Source organism: Oncorhynchus mykiss, chromosome 20, assembly GCF_013265735.2.
Source record: "Oncorhynchus mykiss isolate Arlee chromosome 20, USDA_OmykA_1.1, whole genome shotgun sequence".
NCBI lineage: Eukaryota > Metazoa > Chordata > Actinopteri > Salmoniformes > Salmonidae > Oncorhynchus > Oncorhynchus mykiss.
Window position 1 is genome coordinate 7,531,990 of NC_048584.1, and position 15,036 is coordinate 7,547,025.

Genomic DNA, 15,036 nt, shown 5'->3' on the forward strand with positions numbered 1-15,036 from the left:
ACCTGTCCTCTGCATGCCCCAAGATGAAACAAACCAATCATCCTCCCTGTCATTTCTTCCACCTACTAAGTAAACATGTAATGTCACGCACGGCGTCCCTATCTCTTTCCCTGCCTGTAGAGATGTTGGGATGTTGTCTGCAGGAGAAAAGTCCTGTCAGATGTGAGTTCTAAAGAGCTTAACCTGGAAAGGACAGGTTATGTCAGGTACTGTAGGAAGTGTTTGTATAGAGAGAATTTAATGACCACAGACAGATCGGATGAATGTGGGGAAATACCGATGGATGTTGGTAACGCTTTAGAATAGCTTTCAAGTAATAAACGTTAACCCTTTATAACAGGCAGCTCAGCTAATTTTGACAACCAATTTTAAATGAAATAAAACATATTAATTTTGTTTGGCATATTTTACCATCTCAACCAATGCCATTTAGTAAAATGATCATGTGGTTTTCATTATCAGACTCCTATATATTCTTTAACACCCATTCAATGATGGTTGAAAACCAGGAAGTGAATGTGAGCAAAAGCCAAACCTAATTTACCACACATTGTTTTACTAATTGTGTATAAAATGGGGAATGACAAGGTTGTGAAATGTTGTTGACCCCTAAAAACATAATTTAAGAATGATTAAATTACTACTATATTGTTGTTTTAGACATTTAAGAAAAATATGCTTTACCAAGCTGTTGAGTTACCCATTAAAGGAATGCTATTAAAGGAATGCTATTAAAGGAATGCTATTAAAGGAATGCCATTAAAGGAATGCCATTAAAGGAATGCTATTAAAGGAATGCTATTAAAGGAATGCTATTAAAGGAATGCTATTAAAGGAATGCCATTAAAGGAATGCTATTAAAGGAATGCTATTAAAGAAATGCCATTAAAGGAATGCTATTAAAGGAATGCTATTAAAGGAATGCTATTAAAGGAATGCTATTAAGGGAACGCTATTAAAGGAATGCTATTAAAGGAATGCTATTAAAGGAATGCTATTAAAGGAATGCTATTAAAGGAACGCTATTAAAGGAATGCTATTAAAGGAATGCCATTAAAGGAATGCTATTAAAGGAATGCCATTAAAGGAATGCTATTAAAGGAATGCTATTAAAGGAATGCCATTAAAGGAATGCTATTAAGGGAATGCCATTAAAGGAATGCTATTAAAGGAATGCCATTAAAGGAATGCTATTAAGGGAATGCCATTAAAGGAATGCTATTAAAGGAATGCCATTAAAGGAATGCCATTAAAGGAATGCTATTAAGGGAATGACATTAAAGGAATGCTATTAAAGGAATGCCATTAAAGGAATGCTATTAAAGGAATGCTATTAAAGGAATGCCATTAAAGGAATGCCATTAAGTCATTGTTAGTGATAATGGACATTAGAACAGTATTGTTATGGGAATTTTTTGTCTGTGCAAATACAAAAATCCTTTAAATTCATATCATTATCTACTGTCTGCCTGCTATCTTCAATATGTTTCACAATATTCTGTAGATGTAATTTTACTGGTATTCATATTTTGACGCAAATGTTCATATTTGATTAATATTCTATATCAGTCATTTAACTAGGCCTATCTTCCATTATAAGTAAATGAAGCAGACATAATGTAAATGAATGCATACTTTTTTAGATGATTTAAAAAGGTCTGCAAATTCCAATTCAAAATTTGTTTACTCTAATTGGGCAACTCAACTGGCTGCAAGCGAACATGATTAATTTCCTGTCTCAGCCTCCAGTGTTTATGCTGCAGTAGTTTATGTGTCGGGGGGCTAGGGTCAGTTTGTTATATCTGGAGTACTTCTCCTGTCCTATCCGTTGTCCTGTGTGAATTTAAGTATGCCCTCTCTAATTCTCTCTTTCTTTCTCTCTCTTGGAGGACCTGAGCCCTAGGACCATGCCTCAGGACTACCTGACATGATGACTCCTTGCTGTCCCCATTCCACCTGGCCATGCTGCTGCTCCAGTTTCAACTGTTCTGCCTGTGATTATTATTATTTGACCATGCTGGTCATTTATGAACATTTGAACATCTTGGCCATGTTCTGTTATAATCTCCACCGGCACAGCCAGAAGAGGACTGGCCACCCCACATAGCCTGGTTCCTCTCTAGGTTTCTTCCTAGGTTTTGGCCTTTCTATGGAGTTTTTCCTAGCCACCGTGCTTATACACCTGCATTGCTTGCTGTTTGGGGTTTTAGGCTGGGTTTCTGTACAGCACTTTGAGATATCAGCTGATGTACGAGGGGCTATATAAATAGATTTGATTTGGATTCATAGCTTATATTGAGGCTAAATACACATATTTTGCAGAACAAGAATTGTTCTGATAATTCTTTATTGCTGTGACAGTTAAAGGGTTAATCAACTATGTATAAGTAGTGTAGATACTACATTTTTTACTTTTCTAATACATGTACAATATTTCCTGTGTGTTTGATCAGTAAAGCTATAATAAAACATGTTTTTCTGTCAGTGTTTGGTTTGATTATAATGAAAATCCGCAGGTATTTCGATTTCACGGAGGATTAAGGGAATTCTGCCTCAGCATTTTCAATTTGGCTGCACTGAGTACTTTGCTCAGAATTACAGAGTACTCAAAGTGGAGAGCTCTGTTACAGAAAACATTGCTGTCATTACCTTTTGACTAATTACACTGACACGGTACACTGAATAGACGCAAACAAATAAAGATGATTTATCTTTTTAGCAGGTTCAGGCTCACTGAATCCCCTTTCTGTGAATTTTCACCTTAGTGGTGCAGTGTATCGGGGGTTAACATAGAGCTTTCCTCCGGGGAGGGGAGGTGGGGGCAGACGGTCTCTGTGTGTTGTGCCCCTGTCAGTGGGTGGTGGAGCTTAAAAGAGGGTGTGGAGGGAGGAGAAGGGGAGGAGAGGGAGGGAGGTGTTTGGGGGGAATGTTGAAGCTCGTTTCTGTTTTCTTTTTGCACGTCAGATCCCTCCTCTCTCTCTCCCTCCCCCTTCCTCCCTTTCTCCAGACAGATCTGTTCTTCTCAGGGTCAGGTAGCAGGGCTGCAGTGAGCACACATACACACACACACACACACACACACACACACACTCCCCAGAGCACCGGCGAGCACACACACTTGCTCCCCAGAGGCCGGTGGGTGAAGACAGGATGGGGTGTAGCTCCCAGAAAGAGATGTGAGGATGGAGAAGAGAGTGTGTGTCATCCAGACAGACTTCCGTCAGTACAAACCCATCATCGCCATCCACAGCAAGCCACTGGCACACGTAAGAACCACCTCTCCTCCTTCTCTTTGGATCCACTTCTCTGTGTCTGGTTCTGTTTCTGTCTCTCTCTCTCTCTCTCTCTCTCTCTCTCTCTCTCTCTCCATGCTTGTTAAATTGGTTACAGCCCCTCCTCTGTTCTGCAGGAGGCCTACCCCCTGAGTTAGGGGGTCTAGTGTTGGTCTCTACTCTTCCTGCAGGGGGAGGGAGTGAGTGAACTTATACATCAGTGACTGAATGAGAGGAGGCATTTGTTGTTTTACTTGCTGCCTCTTCAGCAGGGAAGAGTAACAGTCTTCCCTAGTGGTTAGTTAACCTTGAGAGAGTGTTTATGGCTTTGACAGACAGTGATAATATTGTCTGTCTGGAGAGACTCACATCGATGCAGCAAAGGAATGCAAACAGACTGTCAATCAGCCAGGCAGAAGACATGGGGGATAGTTTGGTTGAATTGTTGAAAATCAATATTGGTCTCAAAGTTCTCTGAAAGTATGTAATATATTAGAGATTTCCGTCAGGCTTGCGTGTTTAGTTATACTGAGAGTGAGTGGTACTTCAGATTGGATAGTACAGCAGTGTGTGAGTCAGATCTGAGATGGATGATATCTTTGTATGATCAACGAGCCTGTGACATCAGCCTGTCTCTCTCCATTGCAGACCATGTGGGATCTCTCTCTCACACACACACACACACACACACACACACACACACACACACACACACACACACACACACACACACACACAGCTTTTGAAGTCATCAAAAGCAGTGTGATTTTCACACCTTGATAATACTGTTTATTATGGGTCAAGACATTACAGCACAGTGTGTATGGGTCAGGTATGGTATAGTGTTCACATTCCAGACACCTTGTAATGAAATAAACTAATTGAAAGGTAGAGTTCTTTTACAGTGTTTTGATTTTCCAGATGATAATGGGTGTGTTTCATGAACGCTGCATATTATTAAATCACCAGGAGCTCTAGTTTGACTGCTGTCGCTCTATGTTTCTGTGTTGGAATTCCTCAGCATCCCAAAACAGCTGTACTGAAGATATTCTCTCTCGGGTCTTGGCTTATGAAATCGAATCATATGAAAACAATCATGTCATTGATCTAATTGCAATCCAATAGCAGTACATGCACCCAGAGATCAACCGCAGCATCCTGTAGATGTAGTGCATGTGTAGTGGTCGGGTGATCAAAGAGTCTGTGTGCTTACCTCCATGACCTGGACCTGCTAGAGTTCAGGTAGAGGCCAGACCAATCTGCTTCAGATTGGGCTGGGCTGCAGTTCAACCACCTGGCATTGTTTAGAGTAGTACTGTGTGTGTTTAAGGATATAGCCTAGCTTTATATGTGTTGTAGTGGGTCAGAGTTATGTTAATAGTTCTTGCTTAAAATCATCACAACCTTCTTATTATAAAGTGAAACCGTGTAGATTAAGATTGTAGGGTTTAGTATTATTTTACACAGACTGATGAGAAACCAGTGGGTGGTACAGTACAGATACCCTCAGGTCAATGCAGTGAAAGTACTGTACATTCCAGGCATTTAAGGGCTTTGCAGTATCTTGGAGTTGAGATATCATTGGTTTCCCAGTACTAGAATTGTTCCTACAGTTGGACAACAATGCATTCAACCGAAATGTGTCTTCCGCATTTAACCCAACCTCCCTGAATCAGAGAGGTGCGGGGGGCTGCCTTAATCCACGTCCGGGGAGCAGTCAACTGCCTTGCTCAAGAGCAGAACAGCAGATTTTACCACCTTGCCAGCTCTGGGATTTGAACCAGCAACCTTTTGGTTACTGGCCAAACACTTTTATCATACTGTTGATTGATACAATAAGTTACTGATAAAATGACTAACAGTGCAGAAACGGTGTTAACAAGAGGGACTTTACTTGGGGATCTGCCACTCTGTCCTTGAAAAAAGTGAGTGTGAAGTTCAGAGAGGGAGAGAAAAATAAAGGTATCTTCTGGATTCTCCCTTTCTCTATCTTTGTTAGGCCTATTTACAGATCTAGATAAAATGGAAAGATCAGTTCACTGAAAAGTAACAATCTGCACGAATCGCATAAATGTAGGTGTGTGTGCGTGCCTATGTGTACATATGTGTGTGCATGCATGCTCCTGTATATGTGTTTCGACATTTTCTGATGGGACAAACATCCTCCCTCCTCAAGTCATGACACAAACGCTCTGCTCCACAATAAGTCCCATTCATCAAGCAGGAGGGGATGTACATAACAAAGACAGAGGTTCATCAGGGTTAGCTGCCTTATTCACACAGACAATACCCAATGCTTATATAGCTTAGCACTGTGATTATGTGAAAGGTGAACCATTGATGTGTCACTTTAAATATCTTCCCCGTGCTTAGCAGTACTGAGGGCTATGGAGCTAATGTGCAGAATGATGTTAAGTGCGACGATAAATCCAGCCCTGACAAGTAAAATACGGTCTATTCACCTGACTGTAGCCAAGGGAAGTTCAGGTGTGTCTCAGTGTGTATATCCTCAATGTTGGTTAAAAACACACATCTTAAATCATATTTGGACAACAAGGCGAATGCCCACAGACACTTAATGTTTCCCTGTCATTGTTAGTTGACAAACTGTACATGAGTTTGAAGAGGTAAACCCTTTGTTGAGGTTAGGGTTAGAGTTGGGCTAATGACAGCTCTTTTCCAGTGACACAGATACCTTGGCTCAAGCTGCGACAGGTTTTCTATTGCTCTGTGTGTGTGTGTGTGTGTGTGTGTGTGGATTTTACACAGCTTTCCTTTTCAAACTTCTTTAGATCGAGCTGTGGAAAATTTGTTCACATCTGTTTTTCCACACAAGGAAACTACAAATTTATGCTTTTGTACTCAAGCCAGAATTGCTTGTAGATTCTTGTTAGCTAAAGAGAGAAAATAAGAGAAGATTGATTTGCCCTGGTGCACAGTAAAAGTCTAAATGATTGCTGTGAGACTTCTCATTGTTCTGGACAGCATGTAGGCCAAGGTTACATGCCAAGCGCACTTCAGTGCCATGTAGAATACTTCAAATATGGAGGTTTCTGTACCTTCATATGAAGTGCTGTTCCAGAGATCAAGTATGCACGAGAACGCATTGATCGTCTGGCTTAGTTTATCACACAAATACAATACCAGGCATGATGTACATCCCAAGTGGCACCCTATTCCCTAGTGCACTACTTTTGGGGTGGCATTTGAGACACAGTTTTAGGCTGGTTCAGTCACCAGTACAATACATTTTTTATTTAACTAGGCAAGTCAATTAAGAACAAATTCTTATTGACAATGACGGCCTACACCGGACAAACCCGGACAATGCTGGGCCAGTTGTGCGCCGCCCTATGGGACTCCCAATCACAACCGGATGTGATTCAAACCAGGGGCTGCAGTGTGTGCACCCAGCACATCTGATTCAAATAACCCATCTAGCCTTTAGTTTGACAGTATATCACATGACTTTAAATCACATGTATTAGCATTTACCGTCCTCCAAGAGTGGCATTTTCCCTTCCCGGAGCAGTGCAGATGAATGAGACGGCGAACCTGGTGACCGCACTACACCTTCTCTGCCACTGTACTTCGGTTGGCTGTAAAGACTCTCTAGCAGAGAGGGCTGACTATACACTGGACTGAGAGAGCTAGTTCCTAAACCTCTGGTTGTTCCCTCCGATTCACCTCGATTCCCTTTGGAACGTTCCAGGGACTCAGACCTGCAGGTCAAAATACTATTTGTTTTCTTTCGATAACTTGATTTAGCTTAATTGTCTGGTGTGCCAGGTGGCCTGATGTGCACTTTTTGGGACAATTCCATTGGCTCTGTTGTTCGAGGCAAGTTGCCAAGCTCAATCAAGTGCACCTAAAGTATTTGAAAGAAAACACGTTTGATTTAGAGAAGCAGGCCCAATTTTCTCATGGCAGGCTGCATTCCACTGAGAGTGTTATTGTATGTTTGTGATAACTTGTCAGGGGGCTCAACCTTTGATAGAGGACTGTTTAGCTAAAGAAAACCCATGGACTGGTGTAGGGGATGTGTTACGGTCAGAGGCTGTATGGTGCTGATGAGAGAGACGCATGGACAAAGAAAGGGCTGGTACTTGGTAAACATGTAAAGATATTATTACCATTCTGTCATCTCCATCTGTCTCCACTAAGCAGCTCACCAGCTGTCTGACCTCTAACCTCTTACCCTTGCGTGCCAGGTACAGCTCACTTCCTGGAATGCACTGTACTGTACGTGAGGATGAAACTCCTAGAGTGACAGGAACAGCTGGAGATATTGTATAGGACAATATATGGAATGGTCTGGAAGGGTTTCCAGAGAATTACAGTAAAATTCCCTCTGGGACGATATCAATTGATTCATTGACAGACAACAGAATCAGGTGTTCGTGTAAATGTCTGACGGATCTAGCTACGATTTAAGAATCACTGTGCTCTATTCTGATGGATTCTCCTCCACGTACATGTTAAAGTATGATAACATGAACAGATGTTATCTCTCTCCGCACACTATAGCTCTGTGTACGTTTCCATAAGCCCAGCTCTCTCCTCTTTCTCACCTGTCAATATCAGAGCTGTTAGATGACACTGCGACGACAGCAGCAGCAGCAGTATTGAGGTATTTGCTTTCCTTTCTGAGTCCAGAGGTCTTTGGTTCAGCAGGGGAGCAGCAGCCGCAGCCCACAGGAGGACATTTTATATTGTTTTAAAGAGAGTGGGCCAGGAGAAGGCCCCATCTGGAGAGAGAGAGAGGTGTGTGTGTGCGTGTAGGATGGGGGAGCAGTCCAGTCTCCAGACAGCAGCGAGAGCCAGCCAGCCAGCTAAAGGAGCGTTGTCTCTGTGTGTGTGTGTGTATTGCTGCAGGTTGGGTCTCTGTCGCTGCAGCAGTGTACTCAAGCTCAGACTCAGACCCAGGAGGCAGGGATGAGGGAGAGAGAGGAGCTGAGGAGGGCTATAGAGCAGAGCGACCGTCTGCTAGCCAGGGTCCAAGAGCTGGAGGAACAGAACACACAACTCGGGAAGGACAAGAATGAGTTGGCCACTAAATACAGAGCTGTAAGTCTCCATTTACTAAACGTCTGTTTTCTCTAAGTCCCCCTTACCTTCACCCAATTCTCTGTCTGTTGTCCTTTCTCCCTCTGTTTCTCTCTCTGTCTGCATCTCTGTCCATCTGTTTCTCTCTCTCCTTCCCTCGGTTTCTCTCTCTTTGCCATGTGTTGTGTACACAACTTTTTCTGACGTTGACAGTCGTTCATTGTGTTGTTAGTCGATCTGGTTTCCATTGAGCTTCGTCACGTGACAAATGGCATGGATGGGATGTGTCGGCAAGGGCAAATTTGTGCATGATAAGGGATTCTGAACGTAGTTATTACTTCAACCGCCAGCGAATAGTACTCACTATATAATGATACTTCTCTGGAGAAAGAGAGGGGGGGGGGGGGGGGGGATGGAAAGAGGGAGAAAGTAAGAGCCAGACAGTACCAGCTTGTTTTAATGATACTGTCTCTCGGTGTCAGTTTTTATTCCAGCACATTGTTTTACTGTAGAGAGAAGATAGAGATGTTGTGCGTTTTTATTGTGATTCTCTCAGAGCCAATAACAGGCGTTGTACAGCTCTGTGGCCTCAGGCAGTACAGTGATTGAGTGGTTAACTGCTCGGAGAACTCTCTGATAGACATGCTCCCTTCCATTGAAAAGAAGGGTGGCAGAATGATAGGATAAGCTATCACTTTTTGAGTTATTCATCCAGGTGATCCAGATGAGATTAAAAAACGGTTCATCAAGAGAGATCTGTGTCAAGAAGGCAGTAGATAGACAGGTTGGCACTTACTTAGCACTACACGTATTAGGCTACTGCGGCTGTTCTGGTTCTGACTTGCAGAGGAGAAGTTGTAGCCTCGTCCCAGATAAGTACAGATCTGCCATTATATAACAACAGTTAGATATGTTGGCTAAAGCACATACTGATCTGGGACCAGGCTAGAGAAGTTGTAGAAAAGACAAGACCCACCAGGGCAAATGATTTAGTGTGAGTGGAAAGGAGAGAGAGGGAGAGAGAGTGTATTTGGTGGTATTGCCAGTGGTTTCAAAGAAAGCTCCAATCCAGCCCAGGGGATTTGGCCATTACTGGTGCTGATTTCCTTAGCAGACCCGTCAGGCCGCCCTTCAGCCTGCTCCAATGGAACACTTTGTGGAGTTAAAAAGTACCACTGCAGCTCTCTTCACACACATTTTATCACCGTCTGAATTTGACATATTGAAGTGTAATTTGGAATCTTGAAGTCGTAACTTTTGCCTCATGGCTGACCGTTCACACGCAGGTTATTTTGGATTTCCCTTTAGAAGCATCGACTTCTCCTGCTTAAGGAGCACTTCCCAGTTTTCGAGGGAAGTTTGTCCCTTTCTTCATTATCCCGTAGTTTTCTGATGTCGGAGCTGGTCGGAGTTCTGGGGGGGCTCAGAGGGACACCACCTCCCAGCTTTCTCTGTCATCAGGAAATTATGTATTCCTTCTTCTTAGTGTGTGTGCGTGCGTGCAAGTGTGTTTGTGTGTGTGTGTGTGTGTTATTTTTTACATCATGCATTATCTTTCTCATTAGTTAACATAGTGTCTCTGTTTCAACTCTATAGGCAACAATGTATGGGAACATTAGACAAAAAAAATCTAATTTAGCTCCCCCAGTAAAAGTTAGCCTAATGAAATGGTAGTGCTTCAAAGATACATAAACAGAGAAAAGTGCTCGGTTTACCCTTCAATTACGGCTAATGGTAAATAAATGTGGAGTAGTTTTCCAGAGCTATCCAGATGCTCTAGTAACAGTAGTCTCCGCACTGTCTGGACTGGTTTAGATGTACTGTGTGTGTGTGTGTGTGTGTGTGTGTGTGTGTGTGTGTGTGTGTGTGTGTGTGTGTAAAGGAGAGGGTACAGAGGGTCTGGGATGGTTTTAGAGGTACTGGGGCCCAAGGAAAGGACTGCAAATGTGTGTTGGAGTGGGTAGAGAAAGAGAAGGAGAGTGATGAAAAGGGTAAAGAGGGTCTGGACTGTTTTCAACTGTGTGGAGAGTGACAGTGAGGGAGGGAGAGAGACAGGCAGAAGAGAGGTTGAAAAAGAGAGAAAGATGAGCGAGTAAGACAGGGTTTTAGAGGTATCCAGCCAAGGTGGTGCCCAAGGGATCAGATATGTGAGTGTTTGGATATGCTTTTTAATATTTTTTTTAATCATCCAATTTCATGTCAGCAGTGTTTGATTGTGAAAACAACCAGAGGCTGTTGGTTGAACTTTCCACCTCTTCAATTTCAACTCTCTATTCTGCCATAGAAACCCTGGAAGGCAGCACCCACTCACTATCTAATGTGGTTAGATTCCGATTTTCCTGTAATCTAATAGACATAGATCTCTCTAGTCTTCTCTCTCTCTCTCTGGAGGGGGAAGAATGATGCAGTTTGGCAAGGAAGCTGTTTGAAATAGCTGGATATTATCCTGTCTAGGGACATAAACTTTACCTTCATAATCTTCCACATCCATAGGGGCTTTCCAGAAAGCTTTCATAATGGCTTCTGTGTCCTCAGTATACTTCTGCACCTGTGAGTTCCTTACTGTAGCTTAGTCTTATAGCCTTGCCTATATGGAAGATAAGACTATCACTCCAACCAAAAGTTGAATGAAATGCAGAGTGCAACATAATATTACATCAGCGTCAGTTCATAGAAGCTGTATTACAACTTTTAAACAACTAACTACGGAACCATGATGTGAAATGGAATAGCAGTTGCTTGGTCAGAACAATCAAATGACAGTCATTGATGACACACACACACACGTGTCTTCCTCTGACAGAAGAGAATCCCTCAGATTCCTTCAACCCAAATCCATCTGAGTACATATCCATACTTGGCATCCATGTTATCTGCTACAAAAGATCAGTGTTAGTGTTGGATGTGAGTGGTGCTTGAACACTGTCTGGGCATGCTGAGTGTCTCTGGTGTGTGTAGTTCATATGGGTGTTACTGCAGGCTTTTATGCAGACATGAACGGGTTCCTCTGTTCTGTCCACAGCAGAACTCTTAACATAATGTTGAAAATTCAGCAATCTTCTGAGAAGATGTTTTGTTTCAGTGTTTTTTCTGCAGATGGATGGAAGCTTGCCATGGTTGGATGAGGCATTTGTAGCATACTTGCCCTCCCTCACATTGTTTACGCTCAGTCAGTGGTCAAGTTTTTAAGATTCACTGCATGCTTTAGTTTTTGAGAAATTCAGAAGGGTTATTTATGAGGTTTGGTTGTTGGTGCCAAACGATTCTTTCATAGTAACCTTCAAACACTCCGTTCAAAAATGATCAATGCAGTAAACTGTTTGACTTGGTCTGTCACACAGTCTACATAACTCATGCTCATGTGGTGGTCAAGTATAAGCTTCTACTTTAAAAGCTTATGTCCTGTTAAGAAGGGATGTTAAATCAAAACCATAACAAGAATGCTTTCAGTTTCACCTGGTTAGTTTGTTTTTACGATAACCCTCAATACTAACTACTTAACTTCTCTGGGGTAGGGGGCAGCATTTGGAATTTTGGATAAAAAGCGTGCCCAAATTAAACTGCCTTCTACTCAGACCCAGAAGATAGGATATACATATAATTGGTAGATTTGGATAGAAAACATAAAAGTTTCCAAAACTGTTAAATAGTGTCTGTGAGTATAACAGAACTGATTTGGCAGGCGAAAACCGGAAAAAAATCCATTCAGGAAGTAGGATTTTTTTCTTTTTGTAGTTTTCTACTCAGTGCCATTACAGTATCCATTGACTTAGGACTCAAATTGCAGTTCCTATGCCTTCCACTAGATGTCAACAGTCTTTAGAAATTGTTTCAGGCTTGTATTCTGAAAAATGAGGGAGTAAGAGCAGTCTGAATGAGTGGACTCTGCCGCGTCAAGCTTTTTCATGCGCGTGACCGAGAGTGCGCCTTTCTTGTTTACCTTTTATATTGACAACGTTATTGTCCGGTTCAAATATTATTGATTATTTAGGCTAAAAACAGCTTGAGGAATGAATATAAGCATCGTTTGACATGTTTCTATGAACTTTACAGATACAATTTGGATTTTTTTGGTCTGCCTGTTGTGACTGCGTTTGAGCCTGTGGATTACTGAAGAAAACCGCGAACAAAACTGAGGTTTCTGGATATAAAGAGAGACTTTATCGAACAAAAGGAACATTTATTGAATAAATGAATGGCAAACATATGAAGATCATCAAAGGTAAGTGATTCATTCTCTCTCTATTTCTGACTTGTGTAACTCTTCTACTTGGCTGATTACTGTTTGTAATGATTTGTCTAATGGGCGATGTTCTCAAATAATTGTACGGTATGCTTTCGGCGTAAAGTATTTTTGAATCACAAGAAGTTAATCTTTAAACCTATGTAAAATAGTTGTATATTTTCAGAATTTTTATAATAAGTATTTCTGTATTTGAATTTGGCGCTCTGCAATCTCACTGGATGTTGGCCAGGTGGGACGCTAGCGTCCCACATACCCTAGAGAGGTTTTTAATGAAGCACTGATGTAAAATCACTTCTGTTATCTTCGGTACACCATTACAGATAGTGAGTACCCACTGGGGACACACCGGTTGAATAAACGTTATTTTCATGTCATTTCAATGAAATTACGTTGAACCAGCGTGGAATAGACGTTGAATTGACATCTGTGCCCAGTGGGTATGCTCAGTCTAGCCTAGTCTCTACGCTTCGTCTGCTGGTTCATTCAAGAAAATCCGCTGCACTTGAACCTAAGGCACAATATGGCCTTTGTGTCCCTGTCTAGATGAATGCCCTGGCATTGTAGAAACTATGTGGGCGTGGTGGGCACATAAGGTCTTTATGCTGTTAATTTTAACAGAGAGAGAGAAGAGAGAGAAAAAAAGTCGTACTTGCGACACTGCCCTTGTTTTCGTCTCTTTGTGTTGTTTAGTTGACTGCTTTGATAGTGTAAGGGTTGTGTTACCAACAGACTGAAGAGGATAACTTAGAGCCATTCACATGACTTGCCATCCTACACCTTCCTACAGTCCCTCCAGGAATCCTTTGGATCCTCTGCCACTGGGGAGAGAGAGACACCTGTTTCAGGAGTGGTGAGGTGAAGGGAACGAAGGAGCAGAGGGGGAGGAAAGGAGGAGAGGCTGTTGTTGCGGTGTGAGAGCAGTACAGTAGCGGAGGACTGGACACAGAGAAGTGGGCTTGTTTTCTACTCTGGGGGACTGTAGGCGAAGAAAGAATTGAGGAGAGCAGAGGAGGAATGTGTGGATTACAGTAGCAAGTACCAACAGACTGAAATTAAAGAGGAGAAAAGTATTTGATTGAGCAGGAAAAAAAAGAGAAAGCAACCGAACAAATAGTAGAGAGAGAGAGAGAAAGCGAGAGAGAAAGAAAGAGAGATTGATAGAGAGAGACAGAGAAAGAGAGAAAGAAAGAGATTAAGGGCATACCGCTGCAGGTGTGCGGCGCTAAACAGTGGGCTATAGGGAGAGAGAAAGGAGACTGACTGTTCGCAGCATGCTGAGTGGAGTTACCGTGGTGACCAAATCATGAATTAGTACCTTCTCTTCTACAGTGAACCCTCCTGAACCTCCGCTAACCAATCACAGGGAGAGAAAAGCAGAGGGTAGAGGTGTTACATGGAACTTTATTTACAACCTATAAGTCTACCTGGCCTATTAAGGAGGTGCAGTTGATACAGGTGCAGTACAGGGACTGTGTAAGGGTGTTAGGTTACTGTTGAGTTGCGGTAGGTAGAGAGTGTTGACAGGTCAATTGACAGGTTGATTGACAGGCGTCGGGTTAAGGTGATGTCTGTGGAGCGGGGCCAGGGACGTGGCCACCCCCTCTCTGACTCGGAAGAAACCAACGGGCTGCAGGTGGATCCTGAACCAGAGGAACTGGACTGGGATAGCTTTAGTACTGCATTGGAACAGAGACTGACTATTGTGGGTATACTGGTGTGTTGGGTTGGAGGGTGTGTGTGTGTGTGTGTGTGTGTGTGTGAGTGAGTGAGTGAGTGAGTGAGTGAGTGAGTGAGTGAGTGAGTGAGTGAGTGAGTGAGTGAGTGAGAGAATAGATGTGTTTACATGTGTGTCTGTACATGTGTGTCTGTACTGTTAACTTTTTTTTACAGTATCATCACATCATCTGGTAATTTTGAGACAGTGATTTATCTTAACACACCAGCCAACCTTTTGGATAATCTGTATTGAGGGTTGGGAAAAGAGAGTGCCAATTATGTTTTGGAAAATATTTTTTTTTGACGTAACTCACTAGCTGGGTAGATAAAGTAGAGATTATGAAGAAAGAGCACAGCACAAACACATTTATATAAACATATTCAGATGGAACATGTGGTCAATGATACATTTGCAAATGGACACATATTTGGGTATGCAGTTCAGCCTCATTCCAAATGCCTTGACCATGATGACTGGTACATTAGAAAATAGCTGACACACTCAACCAGGCGCCAAATAAGACAGACTTTTAAATCTGTCCTGTTCGGGACAGCTGTTTGTGTTATTGTAAAACTGGCTTATCAAGCCAGTGTGTTTCTTTCTCTCGAGGCGTCACTGAGAGGATGGTTTCCCACTATATATTGGAGAGAGGGTTGGGAAAGGGAGGATAAATGTCTCGCTACTTGGGAGTACTCTTGATGCAAGGCATTCTGCTGGTTTTACATCTGTGTGTCTGGGATATGATCGTCTCTCTA

The 15,036-nt window shown here is 42.4% G+C and overlaps 1 protein-coding gene across 4 annotated transcripts in view; it reads left to right on the forward strand.

Moving 5' to 3' along the window:
* Positions 1–3,042: 3,042 nt before the first annotated feature.
* Positions 3,043–15,036, forward strand: part of LOC110498886 (putative uncharacterized protein MYH16) — a 43,981-nt gene continuing 31,987 nt past the window's right edge. The window contains exons 1-2 of one of the 4 annotated variants that reach the window (XM_036955684.1): positions 3,043–3,266; positions 8,148–8,339. In XM_036955684.1, the coding sequence (XP_036811579.1) occupies positions 3,183–3,266; positions 8,148–8,339 (276 nt within the window). In that variant the 5' untranslated portion in view covers positions 3,043–3,182. Of the gene's footprint in view, positions 3,267–7,943; positions 8,037–8,147; positions 8,340–13,298; positions 14,267–15,036 lie in introns of those variants that run through there. The other 3 variants (XM_036955686.1, XM_036955687.1, XM_036955685.1) reach the window with 3 other exon arrangements.